The sequence below is a fragment of the Leuciscus leuciscus genome (assembly GCF_965113295.1).
Source record: "Leuciscus leuciscus genome assembly, chromosome: 10".
NCBI lineage: Eukaryota > Metazoa > Chordata > Actinopteri > Cypriniformes > Leuciscidae > Leuciscus > Leuciscus leuciscus.
In genome coordinates this window covers 35,157,998-35,179,835 of record NC_138734.1, presented here as the reverse complement: position 1 = coordinate 35,179,835, position 21,838 = coordinate 35,157,998, and the positions used below count along the sequence as shown (strand labels likewise).

The 21,838-nt window shown below is 36.5% G+C and overlaps 1 protein-coding gene across 2 annotated transcripts in view; it reads right to left on the bottom strand.

Moving 5' to 3' along the window:
* The window catches only part of megf11 (multiple EGF-like-domains 11), a 130,894-nt gene that overhangs the window by 78,751 nt on the left and 30,305 nt on the right, over positions 1-21,838 (bottom strand). For both annotated transcript variants that reach the window (XM_082181861.1, XM_082181862.1), the window contains exons 2-5: positions 17,609-17,729; positions 12,601-12,724; positions 9,433-9,534; positions 8,803-8,903 (exon numbers count right to left, since the gene is read on the bottom strand). In XM_082181861.1, the coding sequence (XP_082037987.1) occupies positions 8,803-8,903; positions 9,433-9,534; positions 12,601-12,716 (319 nt within the window). In that variant the 5' untranslated portion in view covers positions 12,717-12,724; positions 17,609-17,729. The remainder of the gene's footprint in view (positions 1-8,802; positions 8,904-9,432; positions 9,535-12,600; positions 12,725-17,608; positions 17,730-21,838) is intronic.

Sequence of the window (21,838 nt, the reverse complement as noted above, 5' to 3'; positions counted from 1 at the left end):
GTAACAGTGAGAGAAGTCTTTCCTAACCGCAATAAAACAATGAAACACAATTTCAATGAAACACAAACTGAAAATGTAATGAATTCAGATTCTCATAAAGTGTTATGTAGCAGTATAGTGGAGTGTGTGTTAATCTGAATGAATCAATTCAAGGGATTGGTACTGGGACTTCTCCCCCCTTTATACTTCAATGTGTTCCTCTAAACCGCACAAGAACCACTCAGTAAAGAGCAATTTTTCAAGTTCTGTCACGTTCACAGGAGCCCTGAAGTATGACACAAATCTTAAATGTCAACACCTCAGGAACAGTGAATTATTTTGGTGCCCACACATTTTTTGTGGTGCTTATGATAATCTGCTTTTTTCCAGTAAATAGTTTTGAAATATTACTATACATATTTATACTGAGGGGAAGGGGACAGATTTATTTTTTTTATTCAAGGGAATCTTCTTAAGTAACAAAAAATAAGTTTTTATGAATTTAGAATGCACTATATAAATGGTCCATAAACTAAATTATGGGTGGAAATATATACATACAGTACTGGTTAAAGTTTGGAAACATTAAGATTTTTTTATGTTTTCGAAATAGTCTCTTAATCTGTCTTTAATTAACTGGTTTCTGTTGTAATATATTTTAAAATGCAATTTATTCCTGTGAAGGCAAAGCTGAATTTTCAGCATCATTACTCCAGTCTTCAGTGCCACATAATATTTCAGTGATTAATAATAATACAATAATAATGTAAGACATAATACAATCATTCTAATATGCTGATATGGTGCTAAAGAAACATTTCTTCTTATAATTAATGTTAAACACAGTTGTGCTTCTTACTATTTTTGTGGAAACAGTGATTTTTTCCCCCAGGATTCTTTGATGAATAGAAAGTTCAAAAGAACAGCATTTATTATAATTTTTTTGTAATATTTTATTAATTTCAGTCTTTTTTTTATCAATTGAATGTGCCTTTGCTAAATAAAAGTAGTAATTTATTTTTCTTTTTTATCTTACTTACTCCAAACTTTGAATGGCAGTGTATCATGATTTAAAAAAAAATATGAAACCTGTTCATTTAAATTGTAATAATATTTCACAGTATAACTGTTTTTACTGTGTTTTTGATCAAGTAAATACAGCCTTAATGAGATTAAGGGCCCTATCATACACTCTGCGCAATATAGCGCCAAGCGCGATCCAAGTGTGTTTTGCTAGTTTCAGCCCGACGCAGTTATCATTTTCACTGCACCACGTTGTTTAAATAGCAAACGCATTTGTGTCTATTTGTGCGCCAAGGGGCGTGCTGGTCTGAAAAGAGGTGTGTTCAGGCGCATTGTTGGCGTGTTGCTATTTTGAGGCAGCTAAAATAGACTGCGCCATTGACCACAAAAACCTGGTCTAAAGTCAATGGCGCAATATTTTTTTTGTTATTTAAAGAGCGCGTTAGTAATGTGCGCGAACACTCTGCTTATTACACACAAAGGGACGCGCAGCAGCACACAAACTAGCCAAATATTAAAAATAAAAGGATTACAAAGTAAAATATTAATATTGTGTATACTTGTCCCGTATATGGGACAAGTATAGGGGTGGTGGCACAATGGATAAGACACATGCCTTTGGTGTGAGAGACCCGGGTTCGAATCCACTGTGAGACACCAATGTGTCCCTGAGCAAGACACTTAACCCCTAGTTGCTCCAGAGGCGTGCGACCTCTGACATATATAGCAATTGTAAGTCGCTTTGGATAGAAGCGTCAGATAAATGTAAATGTAAATATGGTTCGCTTGCTTGCGTCTACCTCGTGCATGAGCAGATCCGTTTGCGCTCTGGAGACGCGTTAAGTCTTTCTGCTTGCAAATTCTGTAATGTAAATAGCAATCCGCCATGGGGCGAGCGCAACTGGCTTTTAAAGGTAATGGGAGATGAGACTCTGGTTGGTTTATTTCACGTTATGCCTAAAACACACCCATTACTCATTAAGAGAATAGGGACAACCCTTTTAGACCATGTGCCGCGCGTGCCGACCGTTTTTCCTACACTAGCAAAAGTGCACTTGCGCCCTTGCGCTTTAGACCATGCGCTTAGATCGTTAAAATAGGGCCCTAAGAGACTTCTTTCAAAAACATTAAAAAAACTTTTAACCGGTAATGTGTGTGTTTGTCTGTGTGTGTGTGTGTGTGTGTGTATGTATATATATGTATATATATATATATATATATATATATATATATATATATACATATACACATATACACACACACACATATATATATATATATATATATATATATATATATATATATATATATATATATATATAGAAATAGTTTCAGAATGAAAATAAACATCATTGTTCAAGCAAATAAACCACGCTCATATAAAGTGAATTAATGTGTGTGCATGTTTTGATGCTGGCACACACTAAAGCTGGATGCAGTAGGTAAATGATGAGGTAGGACTTTCCCTCATTCCTGGCCAGCATGGCTATAGATTATCACTCTTTCAGTCTTTGACTGGGCCCTCAATATTGGACATAAGCACAGGAAAGGGATGGGGAGAGGGAGAATCCCAAATACCCAGAGGATGGTGCTTAGAGCAGAAATGCTCCACACACAGAAAATGCTAAACCTGCCACTGGCAAATAATGCAGTATGGATTTACACAGCACTGAGAACTTGATATTCAAGCATGCCAGTTCTCCTCCAGCTTAAGAAAAAGAAGAAAAAAACGGTAGCATTTTCTGCTGACAAAGACATCAATTTTGACTTCTTGAAATCAATGGAGCTATGCAACGTGCTCAAAAGGGAGGTTAAAAAAAAAAACTCTGGTGATGAAATGATTGATTTTTGTTACAATCAGCAATTTCTGATCAGACAACTGAGAAGAAATGCTAATTTGTCACATCTTTTCAGGAAATTAAAATTAATTTATGTGATGTAGGTGAAAGGATAAAGAGTGCCTTTCTCCCAAGAGCTGAATTGATGTTCGTGTCTATAATACTTCAGAAAATAGCTCCTGCATTTTAATTAAAATTCAATGAAATCTTCTTCCTTCTACACAAGAAAAAGACTATGTCTGCAAGCTGCAAGTGAAAAACGATGTTTTTCATTTTGATAAAGGGCTAATCTCATTACACAGTGGCGTTATCATACCGTGTAACAATAGAGCTAATTGTAATTGTCATGCATTATTACACTGAATACTCATCTGGCCAAAGAATGAAACATACAGTTTGACAATCAGTCAATCAATCAACACATTAAATAATCCAAGTTTATTACTGTATGCATCTACTATAATGCATTTGTTATACAGTATGTACTACTAATATGAACTTATTAATAATAAAACTAAAAAAGATTTCAAAATCAAACACAGGCAAATGCATGATCTTATCTAATCCATCATTAAAACTAAGATGAGAAATCTACTTTGCGATGGATGGTGCATGGGACTTTATTAGAGCAACTAATCCTCCAGCAAGAAGCTGCAGCATGCACATAGCATCATTAATACTGCATCACTAACTATTTGAGACTCTTCTGACCAGATGGTGTAAACTGTTTTGGCTCCATGTAGTTTGGCTCCAAGAAAAGTCATTGCAGCTCAGTATGAGCAAGGTCTCTTCCTCAACATTAAATGCACAATTCACACATGCAAAACAGTGCTAGTGTTACAGTATGGCAGGAATTAACTCATTGGCTAAAGGCTCTGTGTTAGAAAGCATACAGTCACTACAGAAGATTCTCTTTTAAGCCCACTGACAGTTTGGGATTGATAGGTGCAGTGCATGCGGGTTAAAGGAATAGTTCACTTAAAAATTAAAATTCTGCCATCATTTACTCACCCTCAAGTTGTTTAAAACTTGTATGAATTTCTTTCTTCTGCTGAACACAAAGGTTTTGAAGAATGTCAGTAACCAAACACTTGATGGCGCATTGGCTTCCATAGTCAAAGGGGTCCATCAACTGTCTGGTTACCAATATTCTTCAAAATATCCTTTGTTTTCAGCAGGATAAATAAATTCATACAGGTTTGAAACAACTTGAGGGTGAGTAAATGAAGACAGATTTTAATTTTTTAAGTGAACTATTCCTTTAAATGACTCGAATGTTAAGGGCACCTCACTATGGGCACAGAAAACAACCTGGAAACATGTCACCTTCAAAGTATCTAGGCTGTCTTGGTTTAGGCCATTAATGAATGATATCTTTAAAATGCAGCTAATGCACAATGGAATGATTCTACTGAGAAAGTGGCTCATAAAAGGCACATATGCGAGGATAAACCCTGAGGTGTTTGAGATTGAGAAGAAAAGCAAAGATCCACATATATGTAATGAAAATGGCTTTAATAACTTGTCTTGTCCCTGGAAAGTGAACATAGCTAGTTCTACAAAGCTCTTAATCCTGGCACTGAGAGCAGAAGGATTATATACAGAGCAGATACAGCAACAACAACAAAAAAACCTACCTCCACATAAAATCCTCATACCTCTCTGAGGTGTCCACACGATCGCACAAAAACACCAAATTATACTTTTTGCTGGCAGCTTACATTCAATGGCCAAATTATACACAGAAATCAACTAAAGTCAGCACAAAAATATGAACTATTGAACTATTTACTAAATGTCTAACAAATAGGCATATGTCCACAAATGAAATAAAAAGTAAGTATTTAACAATCAATGGCAAAAACAGGTTGACAAAATCTACTAAAAACAGGAAAAAGGGAAGTAAAACAACTAACACTGCAGCATCTAGTGGTTTACTACTTTTATAAAACTATTACAGCAACATAATCAAAGAAAATGTTCAATAAATAATTGCTTCTTTTTTTTTTTAAATAATCACAATAACTATTCTTCTGTCAAGTAATTCAGTTCATTAGCCTAAAAGTAGACTGTTCATGTTTGCATGCAAAGGCACAGTAGCATCTTGCTGCATGAACAGACTAGTGAGAATACAATTGAAGTGCCTATACCGACTATTTTACACTGGTTTCAAACATGGCTTGTCCGATCAAATCTGCTTTTATAAAGAATGTTTTGTTAAACTCCATGTGCAGCCATGTTTTAAACAGCACAGAGGCAATAATCGTAGCTTGAGGTCACTGAGGAAAAAAAATTATGCCTTCCATCTTCTTCACAGATGGTGTGGTTCCATTACAGCAGCAACTGTTAACATGAAATTGTTGCAGCTATTGTGTGGTAATGAGAACATTATTGATTATTGTCATTGCCTTCTTCCACTCAAACCACCAGACAATGTCAAAACTGATCCCTATCCCAGCTGCACCTAATCCCATGGTTGTTAGTAGTGCCTTCAGGCTACAGACAGAGCTGGACACAATCCCACTCAATAAGGACAGAAACATGAGATCAACTTTATCTTCAACAGACCATGGTCACTCGCAATCAGCCATAAAAAAAATTCTTGTTACTAAAGGTCATTGTTGAAACCTCTTCCTTTCTACACTGACCTTTAGTAACGAAAGAACAACATCTGGTGAACAAGCTGTTGATTTACATGAGGGTTACATGTCTTTTTTTTTTGCTCTTTTTTTGCTCTTATTGTTCATGCTTGATGTTCATGCCTATACCTATATATAAATGTATAGGATAACGCAATGTAAGTCGCTTTGGATAAAAGTGTCTGCCAAATGCATAAATGTAAATGTAAATGTTCAAGATTCTAATTTTCATTCAAAGAAAATTCAAGAAGATTTGGGCTGGGTTTCCCGATAACGTTGTCTCTTAGCACGCTACGAAGACTCTTAAGGTAAAACTTAACTAAAGGTATACCATTTCTAGGCGTGTCCCCCGAGCCATACCTTAGGAAGCTGCTTAAGATATACCTTCTTACGTGCGCCGTTACCCGGTGCTGTCCGTGGCGATGGTGCTGAATTGGTTGATATCGATGGCTCCAGAATCAATTATTCTCTCATGCAGGGGCTGTTTCACTGCATTATGTGAGAAAGCGGTGTTCTTTATAAAAGAAGCACTTCAGAAATAGTTGAAATTGCATTTATTAAGACTCCAAACTAAATAATCCAAACTATAATAGCCTATAATAGCCTAGCCAACATATTTTAAAATTGGATCATATATTGCTGCCATGATAACCATTTCAAATTTTTACGTGCTTTCTTCTCTTTCCCATTTTTATTCGCTGAGGTGGAGCTGCGATGAAATATTGTTCTTGTAAATACTTTACAGCATTTCAGTAATAAAAGTGTACATCTTACATATGGTGCTCGGCAGTGATCAAAAAGGATTTAAACAGTGAATTTTGAATCTCTTCTTGTAAACTCAGAGATGTGATCTTTAGAATATTGTCTTTTAACTTCCGTTTTTGCGGTCGATCTGTATATTTTTATGGCATTGCTGTCCAGGAGTAATTCGCTTTTGAAGTGGATTTACTTCATGTAAAGTTAACGAAACTTATCATGAGGACTGTGATGTTTAAAGCAGATGACTTAAATGTCAGTCGACCGGGAATATTTTAAAACGAGCCGTTCACGCAGAATCGCTGTGAAAATACAGACCGGAAGTCAAAAGACAATGAGCGCAGCGCTGAAAAGGGGCAGGGCTACATAAGGTCTATAGACCTGCAACAGTGATAAGGTAAAGCTAAGAGTGGTCCAGACCAACCTTCCGAACGTATGACTTAAGAAGGTATACTTAACTAAGAACGTTTCGGGAAACACATATTATCGATAAGGTACAGCTTAAGGTGTAACTTCAGAATGGCGTAGCGTTAAGAAGGTTTCGGGAAACGCAGCCTTGGTCATTTGCAATATTAGTATAATTATTAGTACAGGAATAGTACACCAAAATAGTTTTTTTTATCTTCAACTACTCACGCTTATTGTTCTCAACCTTTCTTTATTTTCTTTCTATAGTGCAATTCAAATTGAAAAAATCTGAAAAATGTTCAGGCTTCTCTTCTCCATAGAATGAAAGTGGATGGCAATTAGGGGATCTCACATTGTAAATTTATATCATACATAAATTACATTATATTATATAAATCACCATAAAAGTAGGAAAAGAAAAAAAGAAGGTTTATCATTACTCACAGAAAATGTACTTTCATTGCATGGAGAGGAGCAGTTTGGACATTCTGCTATACAGTAACTCCTTTTGTGCTCTAAGAAAGAAACAGGTCTCGAAAAGTACGATGGTAAGTAAATAACAGAATTCAAGTTTATAGATGAATGAATTCTTTCAAAGCTAAAAAGAGAAACAGTGTGAGCAAACATATCAATTAAATCACTGCTTGATATATCAAATTGCTCAGTGCCTGCTGTCAAGAGAGCAAGGTGTGAAATAATAAAATTAAAAATGTCCTTGGATCATAAAAAGCGTTTTCTGTGGCATATGTAAATGACTAAGCTTTTAAATCAAACTACAAAGACTGACAATGCCGGTTAGGTCCCTGTGACATGATGACAGCAAAACAGCTGCTGTTTCTCATGGCTTGTTCCATAGTAAAATGGAAAATTCTTTTTGATATGGTGAAATTAAAATTAAAATTAATTATGAATTAGTGTGACTTCATAAAACAGCATTGCGGGTTTGTAATCAGCATTTAAACCGACCACACCGTCTGTGGCTTATCCTCTTTTCTTCATATTACTGTACTGAAGATAATTTTTATGATTCCTGCAGAGCTGAATATCACAGCGGCCCATATCAGGACTTAATGTAGACTGTTAAATATGTTCATTCTCATTGGAGTCCATTTACAATGCACAGTCTGAAGAATTACATGACATTATGGGTACTAATGTCAAGATGCTTTAAGAGTGGGGATACATTTATCACAATCTTACATATTCAGAACCTAAATACATGACCACAGGTATAAGTTTCATCAGCTTTTAAGCAAACATACAGTAGTCCGTGCAACAAGATGAAGAAAAGCCATCCACCCAGGAACAGACATCCATCAGAAAGCCTGTCCCACCCTCTTGTTAATAATGCCGAGTAGCTGTGAGGACATCAAATCCCATTTGCTCTTAAGCTACGTGCCTTGATTTTTATCCCTCGGTAAGACTGTCATTTACCTCATCACCTTGACACGGTCCTGTGCGAGGTCCTTTCACGCAGAGATTTTTGCATATTGTCAAACAACTGCTGAACCGTGCGAGCCAAAGGTCTGAGCTGACTGACAGGATTCGTTCACTTGCGATTAAAACACATTAAAGAATAAAGAGTCTGGCCCACACAATAACCAATCTTGAGAAACAAAACACACATTTACAGTCTTGGCAGTGTGAAAAGACAATAAACTAATATAAAAGCTGACATTTTTGACATTCACTGCTCATAAAATAATCTCTAAATCTATCATTCAGGCCACAGCAAGGGAAAGTTGTTATTTCCTTAATTACCGTGTTATCTCTAGAACGAGAGGAATTAGGACAATGTATTTGCAGTGAATCACTCAAGACTCTTTTTTCTAAAAAATGAGTGATAACCGAATGCTATTAACGGCGTTGTAATGGCATACTGGAAGTGTTAAAACTGAATATATGAGCAAACCCAATATGAGTAGGACCAGTAATGAAAGGCACAAATTATGCCTGAAATATGCAGTTGCAAAAATGCCTCAAAGATGGCTGAGATTTTGATGAATGCCTCTGGAGAAAGGAGCGGGGTTCAAGGCTTAAGAGGACATCGCTCAAGCAGATGAATGCTTTTATTGTGCTTATAACCACTTGCAAGAAAGAGAAATTGAACTGTGCTGATTTAAGAGGAAATAAGCGAGCAAAATATTAAAGACACTCACGGACACACAAGTCTCCACTCTCAAAGTAGCCGGGACAGCACTGTGAACGGCGACGGTACATGGTCCTCACCCCACGCCGATAAGCTGTCTTGTAGCTGGTTCTGAGATGAAAACACGTACACGTACACACAAGAGAAAGCATGAACATCAATAACCCGGTTGGTGAACTCCACAAGGACAGAAACAAGGACATTAAGACATGTAGTTGGCTACCATTAGCTTTTCTATTTGTGTCTAATAATCCTAGCCAAGCCCTAAAGGTGGAAAGAGGAGAAATAAACATAATTAAAGTGAGTTAAGGAAAAGTTTCTGTGCTCGTTGAAGGACATCTCGCCTCTGAATGCTACATTGCAGCACAGTGACTCATTGGGCCCACAGCTTTTAGCAGGGACACTGACGATAAAGTCTTTAATGCAGCAATTAAAACCAATGTAATGTCGGATGACAGTCAAATGGCCATTTCCATCCTGACTCTGACCACTACAATCACGGCTGGTAACATTAACTCTCGGTGATAAAGACACTGGCACACCGGCATCTTAATTTTTATGTGTCTAGTGGAAGAGTGCTGCTTGTTGCCATGGAGCTGAATTGTGACAACTGCAGATCAAAGGTCAGGGTCACGCTCACCTGTGTCTGGTGCATTTAAACCAATTGAGGATGTCGGTGCATCTTGTGTAGTAGATCTGGTCAAAAGGATGAGCATAGGACTCTTGAACAGTCACTGCGTAGCTGAGAGAGGGAAAGACCAAAAAGAATTTTCAATCTCTTACTTATGTAATGATCTTTTTTTTTTTCTTAAAAAAAAACAAAACAAAAAAACATTTAGGCCAGTATTTATTTATTTTTGACATGAAGAAAATTGTCCAATACAATATTCAAAGGTGATACATTTTTTCCCCACAATTATTTATTAACAGTAATTGGGAGTGCGAATGTTAAATTAATTAAACTATTTATTTTGTGATTCTATAAGATTCAAGATTTTGTATGATTTTCAATAAAAATAATAGTTATTGAGGGGGAAAAAGAAATATGTATTTCAGTTAACATCTTTATTACATTTTTTAAATAAAATTTTATAATTATGTCAACCTGTTGCCTCCTTGGAAGTTTTAAAATCACGTTAAAATATATTAAGTTACAGGGTCAATTAATAAAGGTAGATTTCATCCAAAACACAATTTTATCGCGGCATTTGGGGACGTTTTTTATTTCATAAAATTTAGATATAACAACTGACCCAATATATGGCTTGATACCTTATACACATTTTTGTGGTAAGTCAATTAATTGCATAATTGTTAATTTATACACTTTTGCAAAAAATCCTATAATTGCCTGTTTAATGGCAGGAATCTACTGTGACAAATTACCCCATACAGTTGGACAAGATACCCCGCTAATGGTAAAAATGTGGTAAAAGAACTGTAAATTTAGTCCTGGGCATTAGCAGTGCAAAGTTTGGGCCTTTTTTTGTAATCAGGACTTTTGCGTATTTGCATATACAGTAATAAACCGACCCGAGGAATATTTACTGGAGAAAAATATGACAACTTGCCCTGGGGACATTTCCCAAACGTGATTATGTTGCAGAGAAACAAAGAATCTGCTGGTAGTATCAAGTTTATAATAAACTATATTGTGAAGATACTGTAATCCAAGCAAAAGCATTAAATACTTAATTTACAGACAAGTATCTATCTATTTTGCTTGAAGTTCAAAACAACTTGTCATCTCAAATAACGAAGACGAACATAATGTTTCCCTTCCAAAGCTACAGTAACTCTGGGAAAAACAAGATGTCTTATCACAATACCCATGAAAAAACATTACAAATTTATTGCCAACAAAATGACATTAAAGCTCCGAAATATTCTCTTTCAGGAAACCAATGCTGAAACTCATTCATCTCTGTAGCCCTCTGTCCTCCTCTCTGCAGAGGCAATCGCTCCTGCTTATTTGTCATAACTGATAACACCCTTTACAAATAATAATTTTTCAAGCAATAGGTTCAATCAAAACAGATTGTTCTGGTCAAATGAATGCTGTTCTGCCTGTTTTATTTTAGCAATATATCCTTACTCTCTCTCCCGACTAACATACACACTACAGGGTTGATAATAAGAACATCAATATTGTTCTGTGTGTTCAGTGACTGAACCTAATACCTGTAGGCAAGTGTAACCAGATCAACACTCCCAAACACAATCCTTTACATCCCTCAACTGTGCCATTAAAAGTGAATACAGTCAATACAGGAACAAACACATTTAGATCCTCTAAATCTCTGAGATAACAGATGAGAGCTGAAATACACATTGTGTGTGTTTTGCGACTGATCCATATAGCTTGTAAACACATCCTTTTTGTCATCCCATAAGGGGCAAAAGTTTATCCACAGACTTGTAAATATTCATCAAGTATCCATTCAAGTATTATGTACCATCAACACAACAAATAAAACCATAATACTTCAATATGTAATATTCTGACAAGTATCTATTTTGAATAACATTTTATCTCAGACAACATACAAACACTGATGGGGAATCACGTAACTATCTTGACTACATTTTTCTGCAGCTCATCTGTTTTCAAAATGGTGTAATTTTTCTTCTTGTAATAATCTATTTTTGCAGCGAGTAGTGATCATCTTGGCAAAACACAGCAAAATCATATTTTCACATTTTATTGGCACTGTTATTTGGGCACTTATCAGAATACATGCAGTACAGCTGTACAACTGAGTGAGCAGAGTCAGTAATCAAATGCAATGGAATGTCCAAATACAGTGAATCAGTTTGTTTGGACTGTTAAAATAAAAGTACTGATTCAAAACAATTCACCAATTCTAGCCCCACCAAATATTAAATGAAATGCTCATTGTTGTGTATTCAACTTATTGCATAAATTAGGATGTATCCTAGTTTCATAAGTAGTATTTATTGTAAATATATAATTTCAAGTTGGATGAAGTCCTAACTGAGATAGTCATAGTTTATACTTTAGCTAGCTACTTTTTAAAAATAGTAGGTAGCCTGTGAGCAGTTTCGCAACATTGTTTTTAAATGGTTAAAATTTTAATAATAATTATTCTTTCTATTAATTATTATTAGAAGTAGTACCTTTTCACATTTCCAGGGTTCTCAGAAGTGGAAGTCCTCATAGTTGAGTAAACTGCTATAGTGGTGAATGTTTACTACCACAAATATATTTTAATGTTCCCATTTGCTCCAATAGCAAAAAAAAAAAAAAAGAAGAAGAAGAAAAACAGTGTTTCTATGACTTTCCAAAAGAGGAAAAAAATCATTGAGTGATTGATTATGGTGGTCAGAAGAGAGAAACACCCAAAATGTGTTAGAAACACCCAAAATGCAGCGTTAACTACTTTTATAGAATTTAATGCCAAAGTAATATAACACAAAAGTATAGTTTTATAAATATACATTCCATTTTTTTTATGAAAAGATTTACAATGTTAATAACTGTGGAAAGGCGTCAGCACAGTCTGTGAAAAGGGTCCACAATTAGGTAATATTATTCATATTATTCATATTATCATTATTAATTATACACACAATGTACAATTTATGTACATTAAATAATTAATTGTGAACACCGCCACAACCCATTATAACTCAAACACACAATAAATCACTACACTGAAATTTCAATCCTCTTTTGACCAAAACATCATTCTGGCATGTCAGAGAGGAATAACTACGCGGTGTAAATCCTGCAATTGAGAAATGGAAGGTAAAACGGAGTTTAACACAGAGAGTGCCCCTCTCTCACCTTTCCCAGTGACTGCAGACATTGGGGTCATCTGGGTTGAGGCTCCATGCGCTGATAATGAGGCCCAGAACAGCCAGCACAGGCAGGGCTAATGGGTAGGCCCGTACCAGCCCCATGACTCCTCCTGAGAGAATGAGAGTGAGAAAGAGAGAGAGAGAGTGAGAGTGAGAGAGAGACAAGGACACTTTTTGTCCTTTATCATTCTTATAAATTGGAGCCCTTGGATCATACTTGGAAGTAGAGTGAAAAGAGATGACTTTTTAAGAACAATATCAATGAATTCAGGAATAAGGTCTGCGTGTGTCTTTATATTCAGTTGACTGAAATGGGTCAATAGCCAATGACAACTACAAAGTGTGGTGGCAGATGGCATATATAATGGTGTGATATGTGTGTGATAGAGACTAAATCAATTTACTTAAAACAAATTAGATACTTGAATGAAAATTTTCAACACAATATTTACTTAATAATCTCAAAATGTCCAAATATTGTGCGCTTCATTATTCTGGTTGATACGTCAGTCTTTATGCACCTTATATTCAATCACGCATACTTGTGTGAGTGTATATTCTGTAACACTTAGCTCAGGAGATTAGTCCAGTGACAGTGACGAAGGACTCTTTAAGATCACACAGGTTGAACCGTTTGTTTAAACTGTCAAGATATTTCATTAGACACATGATGGGAGATGAGCATGTGTGTGATGAATTGACATGACAGAGACAGATTTAGAAGGGCACGTGAATGACACACTGCACAAGCATCGGTTGGCGAAGCGTGAAAGCACTGATTATGTTAAACTGCAGGGAGTAATTGTAGAAGGACACAAGAACAACAGTTTGCTTGATTCTCTGCAACTCTCCATTATGTACCTGATCAGGAAAGAAACACAATTACAACACTAACGTCCTGGTGAGGTTTAAGTGTGCATGTGTTTCTACTTTGCAAGTAAATAAACACATACATACTTTGTTTGGCCTGTATACAGTACCTGATCTGTTAATGCCATTTAATGATTTGCATGACATGTCTTTGCTTGAAGACACTGAAAGGTGTTTACAGGTCATTCACATGTGAGAGAAAAATCAATATCGATTACACTTCCACTATATAACAGTTCATTCGAAGGCAGAGACTGAAGTCATATTCATTCCAGTAAAAGGGTAAATTTACATGGTCACACTTTAAAGGTTTCATATCATTCCACACTAGGGGCCCTATCTTGCACCCAGCGCAAGTGACTTTGTACACCGACGCATGTATCATTCCTATTTTGCACCGGCGCAAAGCGGACTTTTCCCTCCACAGAAGCACGTCGGTAAGTAAGGAAATACACTTGCGCTCCCGGGGGCGGTTCAGCGCAAAGAGGAGGCGTGTTCCGGCGCAAACGTTCCTTCATGCTATTTTGCAGGTTTAGAAAACAATTGCGCCACTAACCAGGAAAAAATTGTTTAAAGTCAGTGGCGCGTTGCGCATGTTATTCATATGCTATTTTAAGGGCGCATGCTTGGCCATAATCAATGTAGCGTGTGCACAACGCGCATACACTTTGATTCTCTCATCTACACAGAAGCAGCAGTTTTCATTTTTGCAAATCATACATTATTACGATAGATAGATAGATAGATAGATAGATAGATAGATAGATAGATAGATAGATAGATAGATAGATAGATTGATTGATAGACGATTTATTATAAAAGCATACATCTAGCTTACACATTTACCCAAATTATCATACGCCTGTTTAACCGAAGCTAATTTGGGTGGGTTTCTCCATTTCAATGTAACTTATCTCTTTTACGGCCGTGACGAGAGCATTGCTCTCCTTGGCTGTGAACCGCTCCTGGCGCGCGCCTGGCAAATCCGCCGTTACAATAGCAATCCGCTATGGAAAAAGCGCGTCTTCTCTTAAAGGGAATGTGAGATGACGCTCTGATTGGTTTATATCACGTTACGCCCAAACCACACCTATGAATAATGAAGCTACTTCAGACCAACCCATTTTAGATTTGCGCCTGGCGCAAGAGTCATTTATCCCGCCGGGAAAATAGCAACAGCGCCGAGACCCGCCCACAAAGTTACTTGCGCTTTGCGCTTGACACTTGCGTTTCAGATCGTTAAAATAGGGCCCTAGGACTGCAGCTACAAGACCTCGACAGTAACACCACTGTTATGATGTTCTGTTTAGCTGTACAAACAGCTGTTCCCTAGTGAATCACTATAATGGCAGCTTGAATGTTTGAAGTTAAAATTATGAACACTGGTTTCATTCGTATCCCTAGGTAGGTGGACATGTACATATTTATATGTTTGTATAGACTGTGAAATGTACAATATCAGTGTACTGACAGCATTTTTAGCTTGTACAACTAAAGATAATTAAAATCTTTATGAATCCACAGCTGACAGAGTAGAACGGGAATTGCAACAACCTTTACAATCAGACACAACCCTATAGCAGGTAACTTTAGAAACTTTGTCTAAAAGCCCATTCACACCAAGAACAATAACTATAAAGATAACTATAATGACAACTATAAGTGTAATGGGACATGGTTGGGGAACTAAAAGTCCCATCAGCCCTAGCGCTATATAAGGAAGTAGTGAGGTTTGTTCGCTCTCTCGCTTCCTGTCCTTGATTGTGATTTGTGGATGCATGGATGTCGTGGCACATCTAAAACTTCAACTGATGATTGAGCACTTCAGAAGAATAGTAGTGGACAAGCAGTTATGTTAAATGCTGGCGGAGCGTCATTGAGAGCTGAACACATGATACACACCGTTAAGGAGTGTTTTGGCCGGATTATTGCCTGACTGAGTGTCAGTCAAAATAACGGATGTTAGAGGGATGCACGCTTACCGTTTACTTTAGATTAAATTTTCTTTGGTTTATACATATTTTTGTTGGATGTTGGACCATAATTGCATAGGGAAAACCTAGGCCACAAATTGATAGTAATGGTTTTCATGGTGCTGACTGGTTTGTTCTACTTGCATTGCACTGTTAATTAATTTGTTTTTCTTTTTGTAGATTTATTTTTAAACCAACGATGGCTGCTGGGTTACCCTCACTGTGTGGATGGCGGTGGTGAGGTGGCCGGGATCGTGTGGTGGTTTGGTCATTTTATTTGTGTTTGTTTCTTTTTCTCTGTAGGTTTGCAGTGTGATTGCTGTGAGCTTTGTTGTGGTGAGAGCATTTTGAATGCCACTCTGTCTGCACAATATAGGTAACCTGTGGCTATCTGTGGGTTGTTTTCAGTTTTTTTTTTATATAATTTGTTTTTGTTTATTATCATTTATTATTTTTTCTTTGTGGGTATTTGCATTGAAGGTCTGTTACACCTTTTTAATTTGTTGAATTATTTGAATAAAAAATGTGCCTGTTGATTTGAAGCTGCACTACCGCCTGATTATTTACCTCTTGTGGGTCATAATGTTACATAAGCATCTACACCAGTGGACGATATCATTCTGTTTCTAAGCGCGTGCTGCAGTTATATCGTCTCCTGCTTTTAAAACTCTTTACAGCAGGATGGATTCTGATTGGCTGTCAGTGTTTTTATCATAATTCAGCTGGTTATTGTGCATTTCAGTGTCTACAGAATCAACACCTTATGTACGAATACTAAAGTGATTACGCCAACTGATCAGTGAATGTACACTACCATTTAAAACAAATTGTTTGTTGGGTAAGATTTTGGTTGGTCGTGGTCTTTACCACACCATTGTAAAGCTGTTGTGTTTGTTTTCCTCTGTTCTTAACACTTTCCCTGATATTGACGGAAATTTCCGTCATTTATGAGACAACACTTCCCCGACATTGACGGAAATTTCAAGCTATGTGTTTTCACTGTTATAAGGCAGGGGGCGCTATGACACATCTTCTGAAAGAGTAAAGAATCTCCTGATCAAAACACAGGAGAAAAAGCAGAAACAAGCGTTAGCATATGTAAGCAGATGCATATGTAAAATAACGGGATCATCAACATTAAACAGCATATAAATCAAAACTGCCAATCAGTCTGGATATAGTCTTTGACAAACATATTTTTTTCAGCTTGCACAAAATGTTGCTTTTTTTTTATGAAACTTACCCACATTTAAGTGTTAATAAAAAATAATGCATTAAGCTAGAATCAAATGTTTAGTTTTTTTAGTTTTTAAAGCAGAGGCTCTGTTCTTTCTTTTGATGTATTGAAGGTTCAATATTCATAAAACAAAATATTCTGGGGGCCATGAAAATTGAAAAAATTAACGCTGGTGTGGAAAGATGATAAACATTGATGATAAAAAGAAATGTGAGAAACAAATCAGCATATTACAAAGATTTCTGAAGAATCATGTGACACTGGAGTTTGGAGTAATGGCTGTTGAGAATTCAGCTTTGCTATCACGGAAATATTACATTTTAAAATAGCACAAGAGACTTCTTTCAAAAATCTTACCAACCTCAAACTTTTGAAAAGTTGTGTACGTTGAAACTAAATTGAAAGGTAAGTCTAGCTAGAATCAGGTCATTAAGGTAACAACTGTACAATGATACAGGTACATTTTAAAGCATGACAGTTATTGACAACACTAAGTTACTTCCAAAATATAGTAGTAAATGTAAAATGTCTGGTATAGAGATGGCAAAAGCAATAAGTTTTAAGGGATGATCAGGCCATTTCTTCTGAAATAAATTCCATGCATTATGAATAACTGATTTGCACCGTAAGATCACTTAGCCTTTAATCAAAATGCATCTGCGGCTCTCTGTTATCCCCATAGACTTGCGGTGGTTCTCGAGCATGAAAAAGATTGTACTTTTGTCATGGCTTTAAGTAGGGGAACCATAATGAGGCATCTGACATCAAATTATTCTGTGCTTCCTCTTGAAGTGTAGGTGACTCTAATGAACACTGATTTCTAAGAATTAAAGCTGTGTGGATCCGACTTGCATAATGGTTATTGCAAACGAGGAGAGACAGGAGCAAAGGCGATGGATCCCGGTCGGACTCACCTCAGACCACGGGCTGCAGTCCCTGGAGATGTCTGGAAGATCACTGCTCGCCTGAACTAGACAACCGAAGAGCTGGAGACCAGACAGACCAATAATCAGACTCAAAGCAAAGAGAGGGCACCTGGGTATTGAGAAAGAGAGAAGAAGAAACAGTTAGTGTTCAACTTCAGAACAAGAGCACAAGAGAGCATAGAAAAGGTCTAAACGACAAAAGAGAATAAAGATTGAGAAAAAGGGACACTCAGGAAAGGGACTTAAGCATTAGGAGCTCCCCAGTGCAAAAGCTGCTAAATCCCAGATATTAAATCTAAACCACACCTCCTGTTTGGAGGGGATGAAACATCGGGCTCATTCGCTTCCTGCTAACACACAAGGGTGAGAGCTTACATTACCTTAAGGAGCATGGAGTGTCAAAGCCTCTCATCGCTACACAAGCATCACGAGAGCAGTCTCAACAATAGCAAAGGAGAACAAGCTGTTCATGGTCATTAACGACACAATGACAAGTACCGCCGTGCCGACAGCTCGGATCTAACTAGGGGCCTCGTATTCCTCAGCCTCATTACGCGGATCTTCATTATGCCTGCGTCGGGCCGTGGGTCATCTACGTGGGGTTCAAGACAAGATGAGAAAAATAACACAACGGGTGCAAACAAAAGATGTAGTTTCTTTGCTGTCATCGTGATTCATTATTTATTCTCCTTCTCCTTCAGATGCAGAAGAGGCCGGGCAGAAAGCCGCAGGCGAGGACACAGAGTGGAACAAGAGCAGGAAGATGAGCTCGAAGCACACTGGAGGGGACAGGCTGTCTGGAAGTGACCTCTCCCACTGCTTTCCTGTCTACATGCTGAAAAGTTCAGCAATCAGACTCTAAAGCTACTGGGTCTTGTTTGTCAGTCTAAGTACTCGGTGTAGCACCACTAAGACACCAGCAGTTTGAAGATACTAAGATATAACGGAGGTGCAATATTCCACGACTCAGTATCGCTGCTCATAGCCTGCTCATGTTCTGTTGGATTTACATTTACATTTACATTTACATTTAGTCATTTAGCAGACGCCCTTATCCAAAGCGACTTACAAATTAGGACTAAGTTCAGCGAGTCATCATAAAGAGGCAAAAGCAACAACAACGCAGGAAGTGCTCAAAATACGAAGTTCAGGTATTATTCAGAGTAGCATAAGCCTGATAAGTGATGTTTCAAAGGGAAAGGATTTTTTTTTTTTTTTTTTTTCTATAAGGTTAAGTGCTCACGGAAGAGATTGGTTTTCAGCTGTTTTTTGAATGTTGTCAGGGATTCTGCATTCCGGATGAGGGTGGGGAGAGCGTTCCACCAGCATGGAACTGTAAATGGTCATTTACATATGATGTATTCCTTAGGATCCCGAGGGGAAATTCTACGAACAAATGATGCTCTGAATTCTACTGTTTATTAGTGACAACAGGCCTAAAGGTGCAAAATAGGATTGCATAATTTATCCCAATGAGGCCCTCAGGGTGGAATGTATAGGCACATCACTGGACTCATTACAGAACATAATCAAGTGTGTAATTGAAAGCTAACTGAATGAAAGGTGAGTTAGATTGAACTGAAAGTTTCATTTCCATTTGAAAGAAGCTAACTCTGTAAATAATACAAATGAATACTGTAGCAACAATCAGAGCTAAAAACTTGCTATCTCACCAACAGGCCTCTCACCAACAGATTTACATTTTCGTCATCACAGTGTTGAAGGAGGATGATGGCCGGAGGTTAATTTGATCAAAATTAATTAGGGATGCACAACATATATTGGTTTTATATTTACTTCCGTTCAAAATAGTTTGAGGTCAGTATGATTCTTTTAATAATTTTTTTATGCTCACCAAGGCTGTAATATCTATTTAATCAAAAATACAGTAAAAAGGTGATATTGTGAAATGTATTACATCTTAAAACAACTAACAAAATGTCATTTATTTCTGTGATACAAAACTGAATTTTCAGCAGCTATTACTCCAGACTTCAGTGTAACATAATCCTTCAGTAATCATTTTGATGTGGTGTTCAAGAAACATTTCTTCTTATTATTAATGTAAAAAACAAAACAAAAAACAGTTTGTTTTTGTTTTTGTGGAAACTTTGATACATTTTTCCCAGGATATTTAGATGAACAGTTCAAAAGAACATTTATTTGAAATATATTTTTTATGTAACAATGTAAAATTCTTTACTGTCACTTTTGATCAATTTAATGCACCCTTGCTGAGGAAAAGTATTAATTCCTCTTAAAAAATCTTACTGACCCCAAACTTTTAAACAGTATAGGTTATAAGCCAACAATTGATATTGATTTTAATTGATCACTATCAGTCATTTGTCCTATTTTCATTCATAATGTACCTACTACACATTTTGATGTATACTGTCTAAATTCACTTCTAGCATCTAAAATGACTAATTTTAGTTTTTACCATTTTATTTTTATTTAGACAAAATAGTATATAATTTTAATATCGACCATTTTTTGATAATCCATCCACCATAACATCACCATGTTGGCTTATCGTATCGGTATTTTAACATCATGCCAATCTAATATTAGTGAGGTAGTATTCTTTTAAAACATTACACCTCCATCATACTTCAGAATTAATGTTTGAATAAAACCTCTCAGACAAACACCAAGTGTTATTGAAATGACAAAATGCATTAAGCTCTGTTCTGCTGCCATGTATTTCCACAGTTGTAGTATTACATGACAACCATGAGACAAATGGGTAACTAACAGTATTTCACCCGAGACTGTGACTCTGAAATATGAAGATATACCATTACTTCTCATTAATGAGTCTGTGCACATAGAACAATAACCTAAAACTCAGAACAATATGGTGGGGCAGAGTGTGTATTTGTTGTCTCACCTGCCTGCCTGACACTCACAATAGGAACAACATGTTTCATTGTCTCCAATTCACACACTAGAGATCCTGTTCATAAAACTCAAACTCCCTTATGGCTTATTTTATCCTGCTGCACTTATTTTGGGATTTGAGATACAACAATGCAATGGTCTTCATAGATTTGTAAGTAACGGGAAGGTTATACTACTCTGTGTCCAGACACTTAAGTAAAAGGTTACTTTAAAATACTCAAACCAACTCTGTATTCCCACCTTGTCAACCAAAGGAGACATTGACATGATTCAGGACATGCACGTATCAGAGCTCAATGCAATTAACCGGTCAATTCCCTGATCCCCCTGCATCTGAGCCCCTCTGTGAGTGATGTTATGGGTCTGCTGGCAGCTCTCACAACGATAAAGTAAAATCAACCCATCCACTCAGGACAGGAGTCATGACCGCATCTCAAGTTTATGTCAGCATGTCACCATTCTATGGTTATTTATTTCTGTCTTCATTTAGGAGAAGCTAGTGACCATTTACATATAATCATCGAGAAACAGAAGTGCTTGCTGACATTTGAGTGAAGACTCAGATGTGATACTTGCCATGAGAATTTCAGCAGTGATTTTATATACAGCACAATGTTCTACTGTACAATGTTTCCATCGTCACATGATTTCTGTCTTTATATACAGAACTATATTAGTTTTATTAAAACTAAATGCAATAGTTCAAACTGAAAAAAATGCCAAGTCACAGCACTTTTTTGAAATATAAATCTTTTGCAACATTATACATGTCTTTACTGTGATTTTTTTAAATCAATTTAATGCATTCTTGCTGAATAAAAGGATTAATTTCTTTCAAAATATAAAACATACTACTGAACACCAAAATATTGAATGGTAGTGTACAAATATGGCTACTAATTTAAAAGGAGAAAGACTAGAATCTTCAAAACTGTTAGTTAAGATTGCATTTTTTTTCTCCTTCAAATTAAAATCTGACAATAATTTAATATATTTAGCTTCTTTAGCTCAAATTAAAGAAACACAATTTGTTTACCTGTGGTTCATCTCTTCCCATTTATATCTCTGGTTCAGTTCTGGCTTTAGAGAAACTGTAGTAAAATAATAATGACCTATATTTTGTTTTCATATCACTGACTATGTTTACATTTTGTAAACCCCAATTAGAGTAAATTTGATTGCAGATCCTGAATGTACTGTTCCACCCATTAAAAATATCTGTTTACATAAATTTGCGTCATACATATTCTGCACAAATTTTCTGTGCATGTGAAGAGTGGCATTTTGTGTCAACATTACGCTTGTGAGACCTGT